This window comes from Gossypium hirsutum, chromosome A08 (genome assembly GCF_007990345.1).
Source record: "Gossypium hirsutum isolate 1008001.06 chromosome A08, Gossypium_hirsutum_v2.1, whole genome shotgun sequence".
Lineage (NCBI taxonomy): Eukaryota > Viridiplantae > Streptophyta > Magnoliopsida > Malvales > Malvaceae > Gossypium > Gossypium hirsutum.
Window position 1 is genome coordinate 122,369,029 of NC_053431.1, and position 22,690 is coordinate 122,391,718.

Consider the following 22,690-nt stretch of genomic DNA (forward strand, 5'->3'; position numbering starts at 1 on the left):
CTGCTCAATTTATTCATCAATTGAACTAATTTCTCTCAAATAACACTTTATTTAAACATTATAATCTATTTCACAGTCTTTGACACACAAAGTTTCAACATAAGACCCTAATTACAACAACTTTCACAATTAGGTCCTAAAAATCAATTCCTATAAAAAATCTCTTCCTAAAATCATCATATAATAAAATTAGAACCCTACTTCCATACTAAATAATCATAAAATTTCAGCTCTTACTCACCGAAACTTTCTAAATCATTCATAAAAGCAAAAACTAATGGATTAGATAATAGGACCTAGTTGTAAAAGTCTCAAAATCACAAAAATTACAAGAAATAATCAAGAATTGAGCTTGCATGTAGTAAAAATATGAGAGACCAGCTTAAGAAAACCCTTCAATAGTGTTTTTTCTGAGAGGATGATGAAACATAAACAAAATTCTAGATTTCATAATTTAATTCAATTTTTAACTATTAAATTTTAACTAAATTACCAATTTACCCTTAATTCACACCATTTCTCAGCTAATACTCACCTACCCGTCCAACCCATTTTATTTTGGGCCAATTTGTTCTTTGAGTCCCTCTTATTTATTATTTAACCTATTTAATCACTTCCCACAGTTTTACATCTTATTCAATTTAGTCCTTTTTCTTCAATTAACTATCAAAATGGTAAAATTTCCTAACGAAACTTTAATACTAACTTATTAACACTCCATAAATATTTTTAGAAATATTTAAGGCTCAATTTATAAATTCGAGGCCTCGGTACCTCATTTTTTATCTCATTTTATCTACAAATTTCCTTTAATACATAATTTCACTAAAAAATATTTCTAAAACCACATTTAACTTTTACTTACTAATATCTAAACTCACATGTCGGATTTAGTGATCTCAAATCACTATTCTGATATAACTGAAATTTGGGCCGTTACACATAGGGATGCCCGCTCACACTCCTATACATAAATCGCACTTCACTTGGGTGAATCTTCTTAATAATCTCACCTGTACCATGACTAACCTGTGAAAATTATCAGCAAAGCTAATTAAGTAAGGGGCTAACTCGGTATTAGTGTACATGCCCAAATTTGACCGGGCCTTAATAACAACAGTCCATTTAGAAATATATTAGACCTAAAAAAAATTACAAGCCCAGTGGCCCAAAAACCTAAACCTAGTTTCAGTAAAAATTGAAACCCTAATCCCTAACAGCCTCTAGCGCCGCACCCCCTGCTGCCCTCCTCTGCCACCACTTGCTCCATCACTATCACCTGCAAAGAAAAACAAAACACGCAACAGCAAGGACAACAGAGAACAGTAGCAAACAATGATGGAAAACAGTGTAATAATTTGGCTATAAAGCCATGATAAAATCGTTGTAAAAAAGGGGGGATTTTAGAAAAAAAAATGCAGAATTAATCAAAAAAACTTCAAAGGTTGTTCTTTTATCGCTTTGTTTATATTTACTTTTATTTGAAAGGATTAAAAGGCTTTTTCCTCTCTTCACTTTGTGATTTTATTTATTTATATTTCAAAGAAAAAACGAAAAAAGAAAAAAAAAAGGAAATCTTACCTTTTTCAAGTTTGCACAGCCATGGGGAGAGGTTGAGGTTCACCATCACCAATGAATGATGGTATTTTGGAATCTTGGAGCCGAAAAGAGGCCAAAAGGGGCTTAAAATTTTTCTCCGGCCACCGTAGACGGCAGCGTCTTTGCTGGCGACCGGGGGCCAGCACGGTGGTCCGGCGCCGGAGCCATGACCGGAGAGGGAAGAGGGGAGAGGGTGAAAGAGTTTGAGAGCTCTCAAATTTTTTTTGGAAAATAAAAGAAGAACGATATTTTTTTGAAATTTTTTAGTTTATATAGCAACACTAAAACGACGTCGTTTTGGTGTTCAAGTTCAGAAAACGGCGCCGTTTTACCCTTTAGATCCACCTGTTGACCCGACCTGCTAAGAGGATTTGCACATTTTGAGATGAATGGGCAATTTATGCTTCTAGTCCCTCCGCTTTTGCAGTGCACTTCAATTAAGTCCTATCTTAGTTTTATTCTTTTTAAATTTTACCACAAACTTTTAACTTTGTTTCATTTTGGTCCTTGGACCGTTTAAAGGGGTTAAACGCCTGAGTGACGCCATTTTGGGGACGGGGATTGTTTCATTGTTGGTCCTCCCCTGTTGTCACACGTTGCATTTTAGCCCTTCTGTTATTTATTTTATTCTATCTATCCCTTTTAACCTCATTTGGTTTTGATTCAGTCTTTATTTGTTATTTTTATTACACTCTAACCTCTAAATTTCATTTTTTATTTTGATTTAATCTTTTATTCGTTTAATTCCTACCTTTGTAGATTATTATTTTATATTTTAATTGTTTACGCATATGTCTATTCATTTATTTGTTTCTTTATACATTTATTTCATATTTCAAATTTATATTATTATGTAGTCTGCCATACGCATGTTTCATTATTGCTATTATTATTGTTTTCATTACTATTATTATTTCTACTTTTGTTATTATTATTATTACCATTGTATTACTATTATTATCATCATTATTATATTTTCGTTTCTACATATAAGTCAGCATTATTATATTAAATAATTTAATATTATTTTTAGCACATTTATTTTATTTTATTTTTTTACACCGTTACTCTTATTATTATCAATTTATCATTCATTTTATTTATATCTTTTTAAATAATTTCAAATTTTAAAATATTTATTATTATTATTATCATCATCATTATTATTATTATTATAATGTAATCATTTATTTATTTGTTACCCATTTCTTTGTATACTTTTATAAATCAAATTATTTATGTTTTCACTTATAATATTATTATCGTCGTTACTATTATTATTATTATTATTATTATTACTATTATATATTTTTTAAATTACTGTTACTATTATTTCTTTTGCTATTTAATATATTATTATTACCCTTTTTATTATTATTATTGTATTATTACTATTATTATATTTACACCTATATTTGTTTTCTTATTATTTATCTAGTTTTCATTTATCTATTTATATTTCTTGCCTACTTATATTTTTGTTACTATTATATTTTAGGTATTATATCTCTATTTATATTTATGTATTAATATCATTATTTTACTATTGCTATAATTTCATATTATTATTATTATCATTACTATTATTATCCTTTTTTAAAATAGTTTTACATAATATTTATTTATTCACTACTAGTTCTTTTTTAATTTCAAATATTTTGTAGCTTACTTATTATTTCATTTTTTTTATTTTAGCTTATTCGTTTTATTCATTCATTTTATTTTTGCTCTTATCATTATCTTTCACGTTCGCTTCTATGTTTATTCTGTTATGCTTGTCAATACCGAAATTTGTATTTGTTTATGCATTCTTTATCATCTCATTATAAACTTATGTTATATTAGTCTTTACCCGTCCCAAAATTGAGTCTTTTAATAAAGGCAATATTCGGTATTTGAAAGTTCGAGGGATCGTGCCCTAACTTACTGGGTTTCGATTTTTTCTCGTTTACCCTAAATAATCGAGTATCCTTTTAAAAAAGCTAAAATACACAAATTTTAAATAAAAGGCAAGCTCATTCTCAAAAGTTCAAGATGCCGTGTCCTAACTTACTGGATGTGACATTTTATTACTTCGAGACGAAAAGGTCTTTAACATTCGAGTGTTTTTACAAAAAGAGGGACCGTATTTTAAAGTCTTTCAAGTTTTCAAATTTTCGACATTAAGACACTAATTAATCAACTAGGTACCAATTTTTGGGAGTTACGAGGGTGCTAATCCTTCCTCGTATGTAAACGACTCCCGAACCCGTTTTTTCTGAATTTCGCGGACCAAAATCGTTGTTTAAATAAATCAAATCATTTATTAAAAATAACCATTTTTACGAGGTGACCCGTTCATACCTCATCAAAAAAGATTAGTGGCGACTCTCATTTTTTCGTTTTCCTTTCCAAAATCAAGTCGACTCCGTTTTTAAAAAAAAAAAGTTTCGACAATTAATATATATTATATGCTAATTAACTAACCTCCTGTACGAATTTGTGCAAGAAAGGGGCTACCTCTATCAACGATGTCAAACATCTCAGGCTATTTCCATTAGATTTAAGAGCGTCACACCGCAAGTGCTTCAAACTTGTCAATTTGGGAAAGTTGCTTACGACCTGATGAAAAAGAATACCAGATTATGATTGTTAAAAAGTGAAGTAGAAAGAAGAGAATAAAAATCAATATTCGATATTTACCCCGACAACGGACATCCCAATCGATAGAGTCACTAGCTGAGGAAGATAATTTGCTAGGTGGATTGATAAATGTTGAATGGCAGAGCTTGAGCCATCACCATAGAACACTTGCTTGAGTTTGGGGGCATACTTTATCTGCAATGGTATTTTCTTCCCAGTGTAATCAAATGAAACCAAATTGGGTGCATAAATCTCTGTACTTTCAATAAAGTATTCACAGTGACGTATGTTCAAGTGTTTCAACCTCAAAGCTGAAACTTTAGGATGTGTAAGTTGTGGTGAATGGTCCAGCTCCAAGCTCTCGAGTAAGGGACAAATCGAAACAATATGCTCCAACATCTCATCGCTTACCCCAACAAATTTGACAGACAAGTAAGGAAGTGAATTCCAGATAAAGCTGAAGAAAAGGTTTCGTTAGTGAGTGAGACAGTAACATCTAGCAGCTACTCTACTAGCACCTACACTACATCGTACGTAACTTTCTGGTCCAAAGTTAAGTTGAAGCTTTTTAGTCTTCTTTTGCAATGCAATCCCAACACATTCATCCACAAAAGCTTTGGAATCTTTATCTAAATCAAAATTATCAACTCTAAATTCGTCAATGGTTGAAGCTTGATTTGAGTTTAGATATTTATTGACCCACTCTATAAACTCACACCTTTCGGCAATTTTCTTCCGAGTCCGAACATTCAAGTTCCAGGAAGCAAGTCTAGGCTTGGTTTGCTCGAACCTTAAACAAACTGAAAAATACTTCCAAAGATGTTGCCATCTGCGTGAAATAACGCTGCTTCTTACTGCTTCTTTAAAGCTGAGAAAACCCAGTATTCTGATCAGAATATCATCATTTAATCTACTTGTTTCATCCCTCCTATTCTCCTCACCTTCTAAAACCTGAACAGATTTCAAAGCAAAGATTTAATTCTTAACCATGAATAATATTCTCCAAAGAAAGACAAAAAAATAAAACAATGAATAATAATAATAATAATAATAATAAGATTACCATTTTCGATTGATGGAGTTCCATATTCTCCATGAGATTGCTCTCTCTGCAATTAAATTGTTTGCTTTTCTTAAGAATGTGGTGAGACTGCTCTCTCTGCAGTTAGTCTTTGATTTTGATTTGGATTTGAATTCAATGTGTTTTTTTCTCTTTAAATTTTATTAGGTTTTTTTATAGGTGTTCAAATATATATATTTTATGAAAAATAATAAATTTAGTTATTAAAATTTATGTATTATATCTTATGATAATTTAATTTTTATTTTTAAATTAAATTAAATTATTAATTTTCCAAAAACAATCAAATCATTTTTAATAGAAATTCAGATTAAAATATTTTTATTTTTATTTTTTATTGATATTGACATAATAATTCACATATATTTCATACATATGACATTATTTGTTTTATATATCATATCAATAAATAAAATTAAAAATATAAAAATATTCAAAATAATTTATAGAAAATTAAAAAAATTGAAATTAACGTTTTAATCAATATTACAATTAAAAAAAACAATTCTCTTTTGTGAAAAGTTGATGGTCTAATTCAATTTTTTTTAAAAACAAACCGATTTTAGAGATAAACGTCAAAGGCTAAATTTATCAATATACTTATATTTTATGTAATAATAGATATATCTATACTTCTCATAAGCCTCTTATTTAATTGATATCATGATTTAACAGGATACTAATTTAATTAAAAATACTAATTTAATTAAAAATAATAATATATTCTTTCTTTTAAATGATAACTAATATTGTTATAATTTTCATACTTTTATATAATACTTAAATAAAATAACTAAAAATTATATATGTGTTGCGAGATAATCGTTCATGTAAAATTGGCGAATATTTCAACTTTAGTAAGCTAAAAAATACAAACTAGATTTGAAAAGTTTAATTGTAAATTATGTTTACAAAATATTTTTTTCTAGAAGATTTAATATTTATTAGTATAATATATTTAACCGTATAATATATTTCACATTTATTACTATAAAAATATTTGTTATTTCTTTCTATATTTATATATATATATATTATTTACTACTTCACTATAAAACCAAAAGTCACTGTGGCCCTTGAACATCGATCACAGCTGACCACTACCAACCACCAGTTGGCCATGCATTCTCGGTTAGGCGTTCGATCTGGGTTCGGTTGGGTTGTTGATCGCCTCTCTTTTCTTTTTCTTTCTATTTGCACTTTGAAAGTGGGAAGTTTTAAAATTGGTCTGCGAATTGAAAGTGGCTTCAATCCTAGCAACAAGGGAACTCTTCTTCATCCATTCTCCAACCAGATTCTTAAAGATATGGCCACATTGCAAAAGGTCGACGGTGCTGTTGTCACAATCTAAAGATGAGTGCTTCTTTCTTTTTATGAGATTTTTTGTTTGTGCTTGAATGGATGAATGACTTCTTATTCTATAACTGGTGGTGAGGAATGTGATTCTCTACACAGATCCAACGCCGTTGGCTCAAGCAATTGGGAGGAGCAACAGGAGCAGCAACGATGACAGGTGAAGCAACCACCACAGATAAAAGTGTATCAAATTCCCAATCTTAAGAAAGCATTAGCCGTCTTTCTCTTAGTTTTTGACCAAATGACCTTCGAAAAGTAGATGATTCACATTTAGGAAGTGATTGTCGTATGATATTATTGTTTAGACACATGCATGTAGAAGAAAAATGGGAGAAGAAAAAAAAATTAAATTTATTACAATATTTAATGATTTTTACCTTCAAAACAAAAAGAAAAAAAAACAATAATTTATTTAGCCTTTTCTTTGTGGCCGATATAAAAAACTTTGTAGTCAATTTTTTGTTAACAAATTAACAAAAGTATATGTAATAAAATGAACAAATTGAAAGTACAGGTATCGAAATGATAATTTTGTTAAAAGTACAAGGATAAATCTTGATATTATCCTTTTAAATAATTTCAAATTCATTAATATTATGATATTTTAGTAGAAAAATAAAAAAAATTTATTGTAACTCATTATTAATATTTTAGTATATAAAATATAAATTTTAAATGTTTTTAAATAATTAATATTAATTAATAATATTAATAGGCCGGTCCCTCTAAAATGGAAATTTTACTATTTTGGTCCTTTAAATTTTTTAAAAATTTTAAATTATTAAAGTAAAATTGTACTTTGGCTCATCCTAAAAATATCAAAATTTAATTTAATCTTTTAAAAATTATAAAAATATAGACAATTTAATTTCGGTCCCTTAAAATATTTTCCTGGTTTCATGACTGTCTACTACTAGCTTGCCACAACCTACATAAGTGATAAATTATGATTAAAGAAAGATAAAAGTTCATGCTTTAATTGAAGAGCAAGTAACTCAGTTTGTGTTTGTTACATGATTCAAATAGCTCGGGGAGGTTTCTCTAAGACAGCAGAAAGATAAACTTGGTGTTGTGATTTAGGAGCAATAACCCACTTGTGTTTCTTATATCTCAATTGCTGAAACATGTACGTGTAGTCCTCCATGTCCTTTTTATTACAAAAGAATCTGTCTATCCACAACAGTCCTCCTGGTCTTAGCACCCTGTCCCAATCGAAAATTATGAAATCCATCAGCAGGAGGTCGATCCACCCGTCCAAGAACCCAGTCGTGTGAATCAAGTCCATCGTGTTGTCGAAGAATGGAAGGCGTTGGTTCAAAGTTGCATACAAAGGAATTAGGCCCCTAAGTGCAATGATCTCATTGAAAGGAGCCCCGAGGTTCAAAGCAGTTGAAACAATCGTTACGTTCAATTCTCGCATCCTTGCTGCGAAAGTCCCGGTCCCGACACCGTAGTCTAGACCGATCCTTATCTGGCCCGGTTTAATGGCTAGAACATTTCTAATCAAGAAATCAACTTGAAGGGAAGTGTTGGTTACCCACTTAAGCTTCTCCTTTTCCATCTCGAAACATCCGATACACTTTGTGTAACCTCGTTTCGGATTCTTGCCTGACAAGCAACCGAAATTCCTGCACTGATAATTACCCCACCTGACATTTCGGTCATCAGGCAACTTCCATAGAGACTCGTTGATAGGATAAGGCTTCTGGAACACCTTGGAAGCTCTCGTCAAGCACCGCCTTCGAGGCAACGGATCACAACCGTTTACCATAAGCTTCTGAGCTAAATTCCAGTCATCTTTACAATATGATCCTATATCATAATCCATGTACTCTTCAAGTTCCTTCTTCATCAAAACACATGCATGCCCTATTGTATTATATATCTTCTCGGTTCCGTAAAAATTGATCTTCCCAATTCTGTTCTCTTTCGGGGTTATATACTTCCGGATTTCTTCCGTTGTGAATGTATCAATCAATGACTCCTCTTTCACCGTACCGTTCCCAATCTTAGGTAGCCGAAGCTGTTTAAGAGCAGTGTAAGCACTATAAACTGGCCTAAGAACTTCCACTTCCAAATATTTCTTATACTCCAATCTTGTATTGCTCTTCTCCATCTGTTGCAGATTCATCTCTAACTTCTTGTGCAAGTTTTCGATTGTTGTTAGTACTTCCGCGATCCGATCGTTTATATCGAAACCTTGATAAACATCCTTGGGACCGTAAAAATGGCGGCATATATCTTCATTGTGCACAAAAAATCCAGCAGAATAGAACCTAAAGAGACTTGATATACTTACAACTATAACAAGAATCCCCAGAACAAGCTGAAGCCATGCTATTATTCTTGCAAATCCACATCTTGGAAAACATGATCTCCCCATTTGCAAAACCTTGGTTCATAAAAATTTGCACTAGCTCTGTTTGGTTCCCAAGAAAAAGTGGGAAAATTATGAATGGAAGTGAAAAAAAAAAACACAAAGATTTATGACCAAAATTAGAACATACCTGATAAAACTGGCAAAAAACTACGTATACCCAGAAATTTGCTCTAAAACAGATCTCAGTGCAGCTATCCAGAATTGCTCAACTTGATCTATAAAGCTGGAAAATCGTAGAACCTAAGCTAAATACTAGTGAAGCAAGAGGCAGGCTATACATCATATATTATAAATTATTATAAACAGAAGGGACAAATTGCTCGGATCTCGTTGAGCATTAACAGCCACGGTGCAGAAGATTAATTATTTATTACTTACATTAGCTTTTAACATAAGATAAATCTTCTAGCGTTGACTCAAAGCTATCAAACTATTGCTACCTGTTGAGTATTTCGTGATTCTCTCTCCCTTAAGTTTTTTATTTATATGATATGATTTCTCAATGTGATGTATTAAGTAAATTTTGATGTATATCAATATGTATTATATTCTAGAATCATGCCCTTGAGTATGAGTTCACTTGTATGATGACGCGGACTCATTAATTATGAACTCATACAAGCGAACTGAATGGTTTAACTATTAAAGTAAAAAAAATCAAGTCCACCTCAATCAGATAACAGATCAGAAATGGCTATATTTGCTTTAAGAAGAAAACAAATTTCTAAGGGGAAAAAATAGAGTAGAAAAAGGTCGTGGAATGGAGTCAATGGTCCTTATTGCACTTCAAATACCCCAATTTGTATCGGTACTGAAAAGAGAAAAAAGAAAAGAAATTTGATTAATTTGTATGGTTGAAAATGAAATGAAACGGGGGCTGGTTTAGCTTCATTGGCAAAGCCAGCAAATTTAGGCCACTTTCATTGGTGTTTATAAAGTTTCAACCATCTTAAATCTGATTTTTTAATTCGGTTAAATTTTATTTTTGGTCCTTATATTCCTTATATATTTAAATTTTAATCTTTTTATTCTATTGATTAAATAATAATTTATTAATTGAGTTTTAGCTCAATTAGTATCATTACTATTACAACAATCAAGAGAACTGAGTTTGAGTGTGTTTAAGCCGTTTTTTCCTTTGATTTAAGAGTGAGGAGAGGTTTTAAGTAGTAGTAAGCTTTGTATCAAGAACAATGATTTAACCATTTAAGTTTAATTGATAAAATAATTACACAATTTTTATAAGATTGAAAATATGATCACCTGATTAATTAAAACTGTAAGTAAAAAAAAGAAATATTAATTTCCACGGTGTTAAAAGAAACTTACAACTCCCACATTTAATTTATTATTTTAAAAATACCATATAATTTAATTTAATAGAAGACACTAAATTAATACTAAATAATGTGAAGTGCTCCTAAAGACTAAACTAAAGCACTTTCTCCAAAGTTAAACCCTAATATGATTAATTATTCTTTTAACTATCCTTAATATTTCAAATCATTTAATAGTAAATAAATTGTAAATTAAATTCAACTATAGATAAAATGTAAAGATTTATGCTTTTAAGTTTTCGGTTGAAATTTGATAATAAAATCTAATTATAAACATTTTCATTTAATTCAATTACAAAATATATAAATATTAATATTTTTTTGGCCAATGATATTTTATTGCTGTTTTTCTTTAAATATTTTTTATTGTTTAATTAATAGGGTAAAATACATCCAAAGTCCCTAAATTATTAGTAAATTTACGTTTTGGTCACCCAATTTTAAAAAGTAATAAAATGATCACTAAATTATTCAAAAAATTTCATTTAAATAATTGAACTATTTAAAAGGTTTTATTTAATTCATTATGTTGTTAATATTTTTTTTAAAAGTTCGGCTAATAAGTTTCAAGTGACAATTCGACTAGTGGTAGGTAGATTAGTACCCATCAACGAGTAGAATATATCTTAGATCCAAACCGATATGAAAGTTAATGTCAAAGATTGAAGAAGAAAATTATTTAAATTTGGTCCGCTGTCGCAATTTTTGATATTCAAAGTTGTTTTATGAAAAAAAAACCAAATTATAAAAGAGAATGAAAAGGAGAACTTTCAATTAGTGCAAACGCTGAAAGCAAAAAAAGACATTCAGTAGTGATTTTAACAAACTAGTAATATAAATGAAAACTTTCGAATAGTTCAACAATTATTTTGCAACTTTTTAAAGCTAAGTGACCAAAACATAAACTTATTAATAATTTAATAATCTTGAATGTAATTTACCCTAATTAATAACAAATATGATCCAACATTTCAACTCAACTCAAAGAACCAAGCTTGAAAATTGAAGAATTGAGTCACGACTCACGACCCGGCCGTGGAGAGGTCTACTACCAAAATAAAAGCTTTTCTATAAAGACCAACCATACTTTTGTCCTTCAATCTCTGCCAAAACCATACATACAATTCGGTTTCTTTTATGTAATAATAAAGGCTAATCCTCTCTTCAAGCCCAGGTACTATCTCCAACTCTTCTTCAATCTCTTTTTTTTGGTATATTTTTTCCCCTAGATTTTTAGTTATAAAACGCAAGGACCAGCCACTTGTTTTTGTTTATAGTTTTCATGTTTCTTCTTATTTGATATGTTCATATTTTGATTTAATAAGAAGCTGTGAATCAATGCATAACTACCCATTTGCTCAGACCCTTTTACTTTTAACGTTTCAAAGCTTTTCTTCTTCTTCCTTATAGATGGGTTATGTTTACTGTTTCAATCTAATGTTGTTTTCCTTTATGCAATGTTTCTGCTTCTTTGCTCCTTAAGCTATCTGTTTTTTCAAAAAAAAAACCAAGTTAACCTTATTATAGATAGGATCACATCATGATTTTGGTTGTAATTCATTGGGTTACTTGTGTTGTCATCGTTTTGATAGTAATTTCTGTGTTGGTTTAATTTTTTTTTTTCGTATGTTAATGTATTCTTTTGTATCACTTGTTAGGTTTTTGTTTGAATGGTGAATTGTTTGGATATGAAAGAGGAACTGTGGTTGGTGATCTTGTTATTAGCTGCTGTTCTTTGTGTTTCTTTAATCTGGGTTTTTTTTTTTTTTTTTTAGGTTTCTGTTTATGTTTCTGATGTGTTTGATTTTGTGCAGTGATCGGTTAATGCATGTTTGCGTGCAATATATGAATGCCCTGAGAACTAAATTGCCTGTTATGTTTTCAGTTTTAGAAATAAGAAATATATATATATTTATATGGTTCCCCAAGATTGAATCTTTCTGCTGCTTGAATCTTTGTTCCTGTTGCTTTAATTGTTCATCTGGGAGTGAAAATTGATTCTTCAGCTATGAATCATGAACCCCATAGTTTGAACCATTCCTTAAATATTGTCTTTGATTAAATTCACTACATTTCACCATCTCGGAGAGATTTTCTTTCATTTTTAAACCCAAGTACTGATCTACGTTTACCATTTTCTCTGTTCATGACTTAAAGTTGTCAGTGTCCTTTTAATGAGTTCGGATTTGATGCTCAGTACCATATTCTTTTTGCAGATGGAGACAATTCAGGTTGATCCTAACTGCAACCTTACTCAAGAAACATCTCCAAAGCAGTTGCTTCCCCCGGATTCTCCTGATATAAGTGATATATTTGGCGATTCACAATTAAGTCCGAGAGTTGGCAACAGATACCAGGCGGAAATTCCTCCTATGATAGCAGGATGGGAACATCTTCAGCTTTTGATGAACTCAGAAGGTAGTCCTTATATTGACCATTCCTTTATATTCAGCTTAGCTGTCCCAGTCACTTGGATCCACGAACAAGATATTGATTTCGAGGATGAAGGCAAGGAGGGTCCAAGTAAGCCTGATGATGCAACAAAGGTGGCTAGAAAGTGCAGAAAGGGCCAGAATTCTAAGAGGAAGAAAAATTCAGAACTAAGTGCTGAACGGTCGAATGCTAGGTTGGTCGATGAAAAGGAATCAAATGCAGAGAACCTTGAATGTGGAATGGCACCATGTGGAGGTAAAAGCTCTCATCTGATTCCTGGTTCATCAAGTGATGCCTGGAACAACACAGAAGCGGATAGTTTTCTTCTTGGTTTGTATATATTTGGGAAAGATTTCGGGAAGATAAAACAATTAATTGGAAACAAGAAGATGGGGGATATATTGTCATTTTACTATGGGGCATTTTATAAGTCAGATAGATACCGCAGATGGTCAAGTGGCCAAAAGAGAAGAAATCGAAGAATTATATGTGGACGGAAAATCTTTACTGGCTGGAGGCAACAGAAATTGTTGTCTCGTTTGCTTACTCATGTCCAGGATGAATTACAAAATAATTTTCTAGAGGTAAACTTAATTTACTACTGACTTCATGTAGAAGTTTGCTTCAGAATCATTATTCATGGTCCTTCTGTTGACTTTGATAAATCTTCTAGTTAGTTACTGAACGTTGTTCTGATCATGGTTGCACTCTCCTCTCACTATTAGCAGGTCTCGAAGTCATTTGTTGAGGGGAGAACTTCACTTGAAAATTATGTCTTCCATTTGAAGGATAATGTTGGGATATGTAATCTTGTAGAAGCTGTTGGCATTGGTAAGGGGAAGGTTGATCTTACAGGCCTGGCCATGGAGCCTCCAAGGACCACTCAAGTTTCCCCTGAAATACCTTCTGGTAAGGCTTGTTCATCTCTTACATGTGGTGAAATCCTCGGTTTTTTAACAGCAGGTTGTCGGTTGAGCAAAGCTCGATGCAATGATATTTTTTGGGAAGCTGTTTGGCCACGTCTGCTAGCTAGAGGATGGCACTCGGAGCAACCCAAGAATCAATGCTCTTTTAGCTCCAAACATTGTCTAGTGTTTCTTATTCCTGGAGTGAAGAAGTTCTCACGAAGAAAGCTTGTTAAAGGAAATCACTACTTTGATTCCGTTAGCGATGTTTTGAGCAAAGTGGTATCTGAGCCAACGCTCATTGAGCTTGATGCTGAAGGAAATGATTTTCGGAGCTGCAATGGAGAAAATAGTTGCCTTTCAGGAGAATCATCAGATCAAGATGATCTTCCCAATCATAAGCCTCATTATCTCAAGCCCCGAGTCTCTATTTTCAGTTCAAACCATATGAAGTTCACGGTTGTTGATTCCAGTTTGGTCCATGGAGGAAAAGCATCCAAGATGAGAGAACTTAGATGTTCGCCAATTGATTTGATGTTTACTTCCAAACCAATGCAGAAGGTAACTCAAGATTCTGGCCAGGTAAATGCTAATCATACTAAGGCTCGCCATTGTGAGGGCATAACCGCTAGCTCTACTGCACGCCATACTAAATTCAGCGTTGTGGATACCAGTTTGCTCCATGGAGGAAAATCCTCCCAGGTCAGAGAACTCAGATATTTGCCGGTTAAGTTTGACATTTCTTCCAAAATTAAGGTTTGTTCAGGAGGAAATGAAGATAATTCAAGTGATGATTCTTCAGATGAGCGTGAGCAAAGAATCACTGACGGATTATCAAGTCATGGTTCAGTTGTCATGGATATGAAACCTGGCAGTAAACCAGTTACTGCTGATAACCAAAATCCGAAGAACTCATGCATGGCAGACCAGGGTTTTCTTACTCACCAGTATGAGAGGACCAATGCATCAGAAGATACAAGGTCAAATACGATTATAAAGCACCATTTCAGTAGAAGAGCTAAATCTAGTCATTCTCCTTGTTTAGTTCCCTCGGGAAAGAAAATAACTGCTCCGGCAATTAGTTTAGCTTCTCCAATGAAAGGGGAAAGATTAACTGCTCCTGCTAAGACACAGAGAAGGCACCGTACTGAGAATATCTCTAGTAATCCAATTCATTCGGTTTCTCCTGTGAAGAGACAGAGACTCAATGCTTGTGGAAAGATAGAGGAAAGTTGCTTCAGTGAGAAATTTCCTGCTGACATTCATGAACAAACGGAGCTATGTTGTGCCTTAAAATCTCAAGATGATGGCAGCATTGAGGTTCTCCGCGTAAGTGATTCTGAAGAGAAAGTATCATCTATCGGTTCTTCTGCTGAAGGCAATCCTCAATCCATAGAGACTCTTCAAGGGAGTAGTGAGAAGCTTCCATTGCTGTCATCAGATGGTTCAAACCCACCCCTGCTTCCGCTGGATGCTAGAAATGGTGAGCCAGGAATGCTGGAAACTGATGGCAGCCAGTTGGCCATTGAGAATGATTATGCTGATTTGTCGAAAACCGATGCTACTATCTGTGCAGAAGACGAACAACCTATGACAAGCTCTCGGAGGCAAAGCAAAAGAATCAGACCATTGACAAGTAAAGTGTTGGAAGCTCTTGAGAGCGGATTCTTGAACATGAAGAGGATGAAAAAGGTTAGAGATGCACAAGCAGAAGCAATGCGATTATCGAGCCCTTCCCTAAAGGCACTCAGTACAGTCGATGCAACATCAAAGCGTGAGAGTGCTAGCGATAAGACTGTGGAAGGTGGTGCATCTATCTGTTCCAAAGATGTTACAAATGAACCTCCTCAAATGGCTCACTAGCTATGCACAGTAACCAACAGTTTGCGGAATTGGCAGACATCGAGGACATTCCTCGGAAAACAGTCATCGTCATCATCATCATCAACAACAAGATGTCGATTAGGAGGAATTGGCCGAGCAAGAATGCAAGGCTTGAGCCATTTTCAGAAACTTTAAAATTAAAGTTAGAGGTAGCTCTAAATAGAACTTGTTTAGTTGTTTGATTAACTATCCTTGTCAACTTCTTGTATTTTCCTTTGTTCTCTATATATCTTCAAATATAATATTCTTGTGTAGCCATGGATCAATATTTAAGAACCACAATGATATTGCTAAACATCAAGACATTGAACATTTTTGTGAAATTCAAGCAATTTAATGAGGCATCTCCACAATTAGTACATGGATACAGCTGATCTCAAGAGAGTCATTCCATCATTTTCATGGATGAAATCATAGGTATAGTAGTTTGTTTGTTAAATTCAACCCATGATTCTTGTGCACTTTGTTTTCCTTCACTTAATGATTAATCTCAATGATTGGGAAATTATAACAAATCTTATATAATTAGCAATTTTGAATATAAATATAAATGAACAATGCATATGGAAAAGATTTAAACTTCTTGTACCAAACACAATATTTGTATTTAATTTTTTACTAAATTACCTAAAAAGGCTCATTTCCAAGTAAATTTACGGAAATGGGCCGATAACAATATTTTCTGGAAATGCCGTTTTTGGCAAAATGTGCCTACGTGGCCACGTTTTAGGGGAAAAAAAACCAGGAAATCACGCCCCCAAGGAAGCGTTTTTTGCCACGTCAGCGCGTTTTGCTAACGTGGCAAAAAACGCTCCCTTGGGGGAGCGATTTTTTGGCTTTTTCAACTTCAACGGCTACATTTTTTTGACCATTGGGGGGTTCCAATGATAAAAAAAAGAAACAAAAAAAAAGAACTATAAAAACCCCCTCCCCTCAACTTATTTTCACACAAAATTTCTTAACAATTTAGCAAAAATTCTCTACAATTTCTCCTTAGAGCTCTCAAATTTCTTATTAAATTTCTTAAAGCTCTTATAATTAATTATTTACTTTTATTTTTCCTAAATTAGTATTATTTTTTTATAATTTTAAAGATATTTGATCATGTTAGCAATGGCCCGGGGATTAATTCGTCTCGATCATAAACATATCTCCGTCGAACAAATGAAAATGGTAACAGTTTCTTTTAGATATTGAATATTATTTAATTTTTTTTTCATTTATGTAATTTTAATTAATTTGTATTTTATAATTTTTTATAATAGTTTGTAGATCGGGTGTTACAATGTTATATTCGTAACATGTCTGGTCCGCTATCACCATTGATAGAAAATTACTTGAGGGAAGCGGGTTTTTGGCACGCGGCCACTATAGGCTGGGGGTGCAAGTTGGACCCGAAACTCATCAGCGCGTTAATAGAGAGGTGGAGACCGGAGACGCACACATTCCATCTTCCATGCGAAGAGTGTGCTATCACTTTGGAGGACGTCCAATTACAATTAGGATTGCCGGTGGATGGGGCCGCACTCACCGAGTCTGTTCAATTTGCTGATTGGGGACCCATATGCTACGATCTTTTGGGTTTCATTCCGAATAATATTTACGGAGGTCGGATCGAGATGGGCTGGTTACGAGACACATTCCCAGAGCCGAGGAATGATTCGACTGAATTAGAAAGAATACAATATGCTCGGACATATATCCTTGAGATGATTAGAGGTTATTTGATGCCAGACTTGTAACGAAACCTCGTACATCTGATGTGGCTGCTGAAACTCGTTGATTTTAGAGCAGTTGGCGAACTTAGTTGGGGGTCTGCTATGTTGGAAACATTGTACCGGGAGATATGCGAGACGACGCCACCAAATAAAGTAAAAATTAGAGGTTGCCTATCCTACTACAATTATGGGCTCGATTTTTCTTTCTATTTTTACGTCCTCGAGTGAACCACCCATATACATTCTCACTCATAACAAGGTAAAATTTTTATTTGATTTTACAATTATTCTATAGATTTAAAATAAAATTGTATGCTTAAAATTTATATAATTAGGTGGAACCATCCGATGAGTTATGTTGGAATACCTACCGCTCTTGAAGATATATGGCTTCTATTAGACCAACAATTGGAAGCGCAAGTAAGTATTGAATAATATATATACATAAAATAGTCGTTTCATATTTAATATTTAGTATTTAGTATTATGTATATAACTAATATTTTTATCTTGTTCATATAGTTTCAATGGACACCATACGAGGATCCGGCAATACGGGCAGTGATTCCGGAAGAATTCTTTCAAAATTTGAACATTTGGATGTTAAGGTCCCATTGGTAAATTATTCTATTGTCGATATGCACCAGACAGATAGAATGTTGCAACAATTTGGATTTCGACAATCAATTCCTGAGGAACCTGAGGTGCTCGATGAGTAGCACAAAATAGACTTACGGCTAACGAATACAAATTGGTCGTTATTCTGGTCGGAATATATCAAAATTTGGAAAAATCGGTACGATCATATACCTGATCGCGAACCGATCATCGTCCCAGAGTTAGCTTGCACCCCAGATTACATGCCATAATTTAGGATCCATGGTAAGCCATATTTGCTTGCGGAAGAGCAGAGACGTCGGCAAATCCGTGTGGAAAAGGAACAACAGGGTCCTTTAAATCCAAGGAGAATGGATGACGACATGGGCCCATCAACAGTACCCACACAATCATCTGGCTCATCAACAGTACCCACCAATCATCGGGCCCAATGCGTCAACCTACAACACCAACATCACAGCTCCTTTAGATTTTGCTAGGTGTGTATCCTAGCCCTTATATGTATCCTAATCTATTTTCCTTTTTTCAGTTCTAAGCCAAGTTAGAATACATGGCCCGGTGTAACTCCTTTCCTGATGACTCTGACTTAACCAATGATATATAGGCCATCATCGTCGGAGAGGTCGCACGAGGCACCGTCGGGGAACTCATCTCATTACCATTCACCATCGCCTTATTGGATTCAAACATCTCTGTCGTGGGTGATCCAAACACCTCGACATTCTTTATTCTACCAAGGTGGGTCATCCTCTCAACACCCACAATCGGAGCAACTACAACTCCCGCCTTAGCAATTACAACCTCTATCAGAACAACTACGACCCCCGCCGGAGTAACCAAGGAGGAATCCAGCGCGTAACCGTCGTCCACCCTTATGTGACACTGATTCCGACTGGCATATACATTGATTTGTTTTTAATATATTTGTAAAAGTTGTTTCTATATTGTTTCATTTAATAAAAAAGTTGTTTTTTTATATTTTAATAGTAAATTATTTTTTATTTTATAATTTTAATAAAATATAAGTTCTTTTGAATAAGCGGAATAGAAATAATGCAACATCGTTTCATTACAACAATTATCAACATTTCGGTTTGGACATGATCGAATTGTATGACCTGGGTTTCTACACCATCTACACAACTTTTGTTGGTTCATTCTTTCCCGAATATCTATATTATTATGTATTCTACTCGAGCAAGGTTGACATTTTGGTTTGCGACACAATTCTCTATCCGGTAAAAACTTAAACGGAGCAAGTGATACAGACGGCCACTTACATTCATCTAGGACCAGTGGGAATACGTGTCTCCACATATTTTACATGTTTTCTATTTTATACACTTTGTCGACATATCTCATTGGATCCAAACAGAGATTCTGACAAGCTGTAATTGCATGAGCGCATGAAGAACGAAGTGCGTCAAACATCCCACAGTTGCAAGTTCTATTTATCATGTGTACACGATATTACCAGCTAGTAATACATTAGCTCGATCTGTCAAACTCCGTCACACAAAACCATAGGTTGTCGCGATCGTGACACACAATATGCATCGTGTTGCCCCACGTCTTGGCCTTGTTAATTTCTTGCAATACCTTCCGTAACCATACATGGCCTCCCTGCATTTGGCCTTTATAACTTGCTGCTCGCTTTGGGAATAGTGCCACCAAATGAAAATATGCCTCTCACACAACCGAGGTTATCAACAAATGATGCGTTTCTTTTAGAGCAAAATTTATGCATTAAGCTAGTTTTGTGGTCATATGACCATATCGTAAGCCGCCGTCGTATGCTTGTATCCACTGTTCGAAGGGTATGTTAAAAAGGTAGTCCGCTATTTGATCATGAACTGAACGCAAAATCCCCAACATCTCATAAAAACAGTCATTATTGATCTCGTACCTTGCCAATATAAGTTGATAGTAAAAATTACATACCAAGATTCCATTCAGAATAAATTAAATATTACAACCGAGAGTATATTAATAGAGATTAAATACCCATGTTGGTCACTTGCTTTCGTTCAGTCGTAGAGCGATATTACCCGTAGTAGTTGGACACAACGTGCCTTTGACAATATCGATAGTGTGTGCGATCCCATAGGCTTCTATGTCGCTCAATTGTAACTAGTATTCTAATGCCCCGATCTGATATAACGCAGATATCAGGTTGGGGGCATACATGCCTCCTTGTCCTAGAAAGAAAGAAATCTCAGTCATCAAGTGACTCCCCCGATGTTATTGTAAACGCAATTGGAAGAATTCTCCCACTGTCTCTCTGTGCCACAGCTAGCAATAACAGATGGGTATATCTACCATACATAAATGTACCGTCAATTTGTACCCATGGCTTGTAGTACACAAATGCGTTCCGACATTGTTTAAAGCTCCAAAAAAGACGTTTGAACACTTGGCATCCACGGAGCAATCGGTCATTGTAGTACGGAGGGACCATTTAAAGGTCTGTTATGCAACTTGGGACGTACCTCTTCAGCACTTGACACCATTGTCAAACCTCATTATATAAAGCATCCCACCCACTATACATCTTTTCCTACGTTTTTTCTTTGCTATCCAAACCTTGCGGTAAGAGGGCATGTACCTCTTTTGGCTACGAATACTGGCAATTATGCATGACATAGAAGTTCCGATATCTGCCTTCAAAATCAGTAGTATTAAGCTAGCTATCATGCCTAAATCCATCTTGGGATGATCTTATGAAACACATTTTAGCAAAGTACGTTAAACAATACAACATTAAGTAATAACATTATTATTCAAAACTCTAAACACTCAGTGATACTGTACCAGCAACACAGATATGTGGACCTTTGTACTCTTTTATCTCTCACAATTCTGTATTTTTCCTTAAAGAATCTATTATTTTCCATGAACATGTACCGTCTTGCACTGCACACTTGGCCTCAAACTTCTCGGGTTTGGATTTAACCACGTTGTAGTTAACCTCGTGATTGATGCTATGTTGTTTCAAAGCACCAAGAAAACTATCCTTATTGGAAAACTCCTTACCGACTTCCAAATCACCCGAATCCAATGTCGAACCTGTATGGTCACGCGTTCTGTGTGGTAGATCTGGAAACTCCAACACATTATCTGTTGCTATATCGACATTATGCATGTGAGCTGGAGGTGAGTACGGCCTGAATCGTGGATCTTCTTTTTCTTCATCTGAACCCCCTTCAACGTCTTCAGGTTCGGATGGAACAGACTCCGGTTCAGAAAATAATGCAACTTCTGCACCATTGGGACCGGGCTCTCGAAGTGGATCCACATCGAACTCATCATCCAACCCACCATCATCTGCAACATATGAGGTCCTCTCGCCGATGGACGTCGTAGGGAGTACATCATCCCTTCTTGTAGATGTTTCATAACATCCCCAATCATACATGGAAAACCAACCACTAAAAGTTGATGTCGTTCCTCAATACGTATTTTCAACATTGAATATCAACCTACCGATCTGCACGTCCCATCCACTAATCGAGTGTCACGCAGGAGTTATGTTTTTCATACTGCCACCAAACATGGGCACTTCCGTGTTCTGCCTCTCACTAACAGAGTGTCGGCTAGGGGTCGTGTATTCCTCTCGAACAGCAGTTGATATTGAAGTCACAAATGTTTCATTTGGCGATGAAAATTGAACATATAACTCAAGATAGGGTGATCCACTAATGAGATGAGTCTGTACAATCGCCTCAAAGCTATGAACACTTTTGATATCAAATGAGTCATATGTCACGAGATCAATCGAAGCACAAAATCGATACTTAATAGAAGAAACTCTATTTGGCGTCGTTCCGAAGAATTTGCGCCTAATTCTTTTACAAAATTCTATAAATCTATACTCTGGTTAAAAGCCATTTGCGTTGTGTTCTCTGATAAAAAAACAACGTCGTTCTCGGTGTCATAGACCTCACTATCATAGTAAATAATAGCACTAGTACGTTCACTCATCTTCAATTTATATTCTGCTTAGCCTCTCTAATTTTTCTTACCGAAACTTATGCAACCTAAGAATGATATTTGCCTCGTTTATAGTAGAAAAAGAGCATTCACGTGGGAGCTTTTTTCATAAATTTTGTTGACATTGCATCCTGCTTGAAGCGTTTTTGACACTATTTGTTCAGAAACGTCTTCTCAAAATTATTTTTTCAGGAACTACTGTAGAAAAAGAGCGTCCACATGGGAGCTTTTTTCATAAATTTTGCTGACATTGTATCCTGCTTGAAGCGTTTTTGACACTATTTATTCAAAAACGTCTTCTCAAAATTATTTTTTCAGAAACTACTGTAGCAAAACAGCGTCCACGTGGGAGCTTTTTTCTGTATTTTTGCTGACATTGCATCCTGCTTGAAGCATTTTTGACACTATTTGTTCAGAAACGCTTCTTAAAATTATTTTTTCACGGTAAAAATAGTCAATTTTCTCAAAAAAACACAATGTTATTTTTTTAAAAACTAAACCCTAATTTAATTACTCTATTTAAAAAACATAAACCCTAATTTAATAAACCTTAAACCCTAATTTAGTTTACTTTAAATCTTAACTTAATTTATTTAAAACCCTAGAACTCTAATTTACTTAATCTATTTAAAAAACATAAGCCCTAATTCCCTAAACCCAAATATTTAATTTAATTTATTTAAAACCCTAACTTAATTTATTTAAAACCCTAGAACCCTAATTTACTTAATATATTTAAAAACATAAACCCTAATTTAATAAACCCT

General features: G+C 34.0%; 3 protein-coding genes across 4 annotated transcripts; 1 reads left to right on the forward strand and 2 right to left on the reverse strand.

Annotated features, from left to right (window-relative positions):
• Nucleotides 1-1,213: 1,213 nt before the first annotated feature.
• On the reverse strand, nt 1,214-5,317 carry LOC107958132 (uncharacterized). The gene is made up of 5 exons (XM_016893812.1): nt 5,285-5,317; nt 4,940-5,172; nt 4,282-4,678; nt 4,066-4,200; nt 1,214-1,279 (listed from the first exon to the last, which is right to left on the reverse strand). The coding sequence occupies exons 1-5, from the start codon at nt 5,315-5,317 to the stop codon at nt 1,214-1,216; spliced, it is 864 nt and encodes a 287-aa protein (XP_016749301.1).
• A 2,315-nt stretch (nt 5,318-7,632) lies between these two features.
• Nucleotides 7,633-9,218, reverse strand: LOC107905207 (probable methyltransferase At1g29790). Its single transcript, XM_016831801.2, has one exon. It carries the CDS (start codon nt 9,039-9,041, stop codon nt 7,677-7,679), a length of 1,365 nt encoding a protein of 454 aa, XP_016687290.1. The 5' UTR covers nt 9,042-9,218; the 3' UTR covers nt 7,633-7,676.
• A 2,151-nt stretch (nt 9,219-11,369) lies between these two features.
• On the forward strand, nt 11,370-15,851 carry LOC107894224 (uncharacterized). 2 transcript variants are annotated; one of them, XM_016819478.2, is made up of 3 exons: nt 11,370-11,549; nt 12,592-13,392; nt 13,534-15,851. In XM_016819478.2, exons 2-3 carry the CDS (start codon nt 12,592-12,594, stop codon nt 15,574-15,576), a joined length of 2,844 nt encoding a protein of 947 aa, XP_016674967.2. In that variant the 5' UTR covers nt 11,370-11,549; the 3' UTR covers nt 15,577-15,851. The 2 variants fall into 2 exon arrangements, with proteins under 2 accessions (XP_016674967.2, XP_016674975.2); XM_016819486.2 differs by having other exon boundaries at nt 13,537-15,851.
• Nucleotides 15,852-22,690: the final 6,839 nt, after the last annotated feature.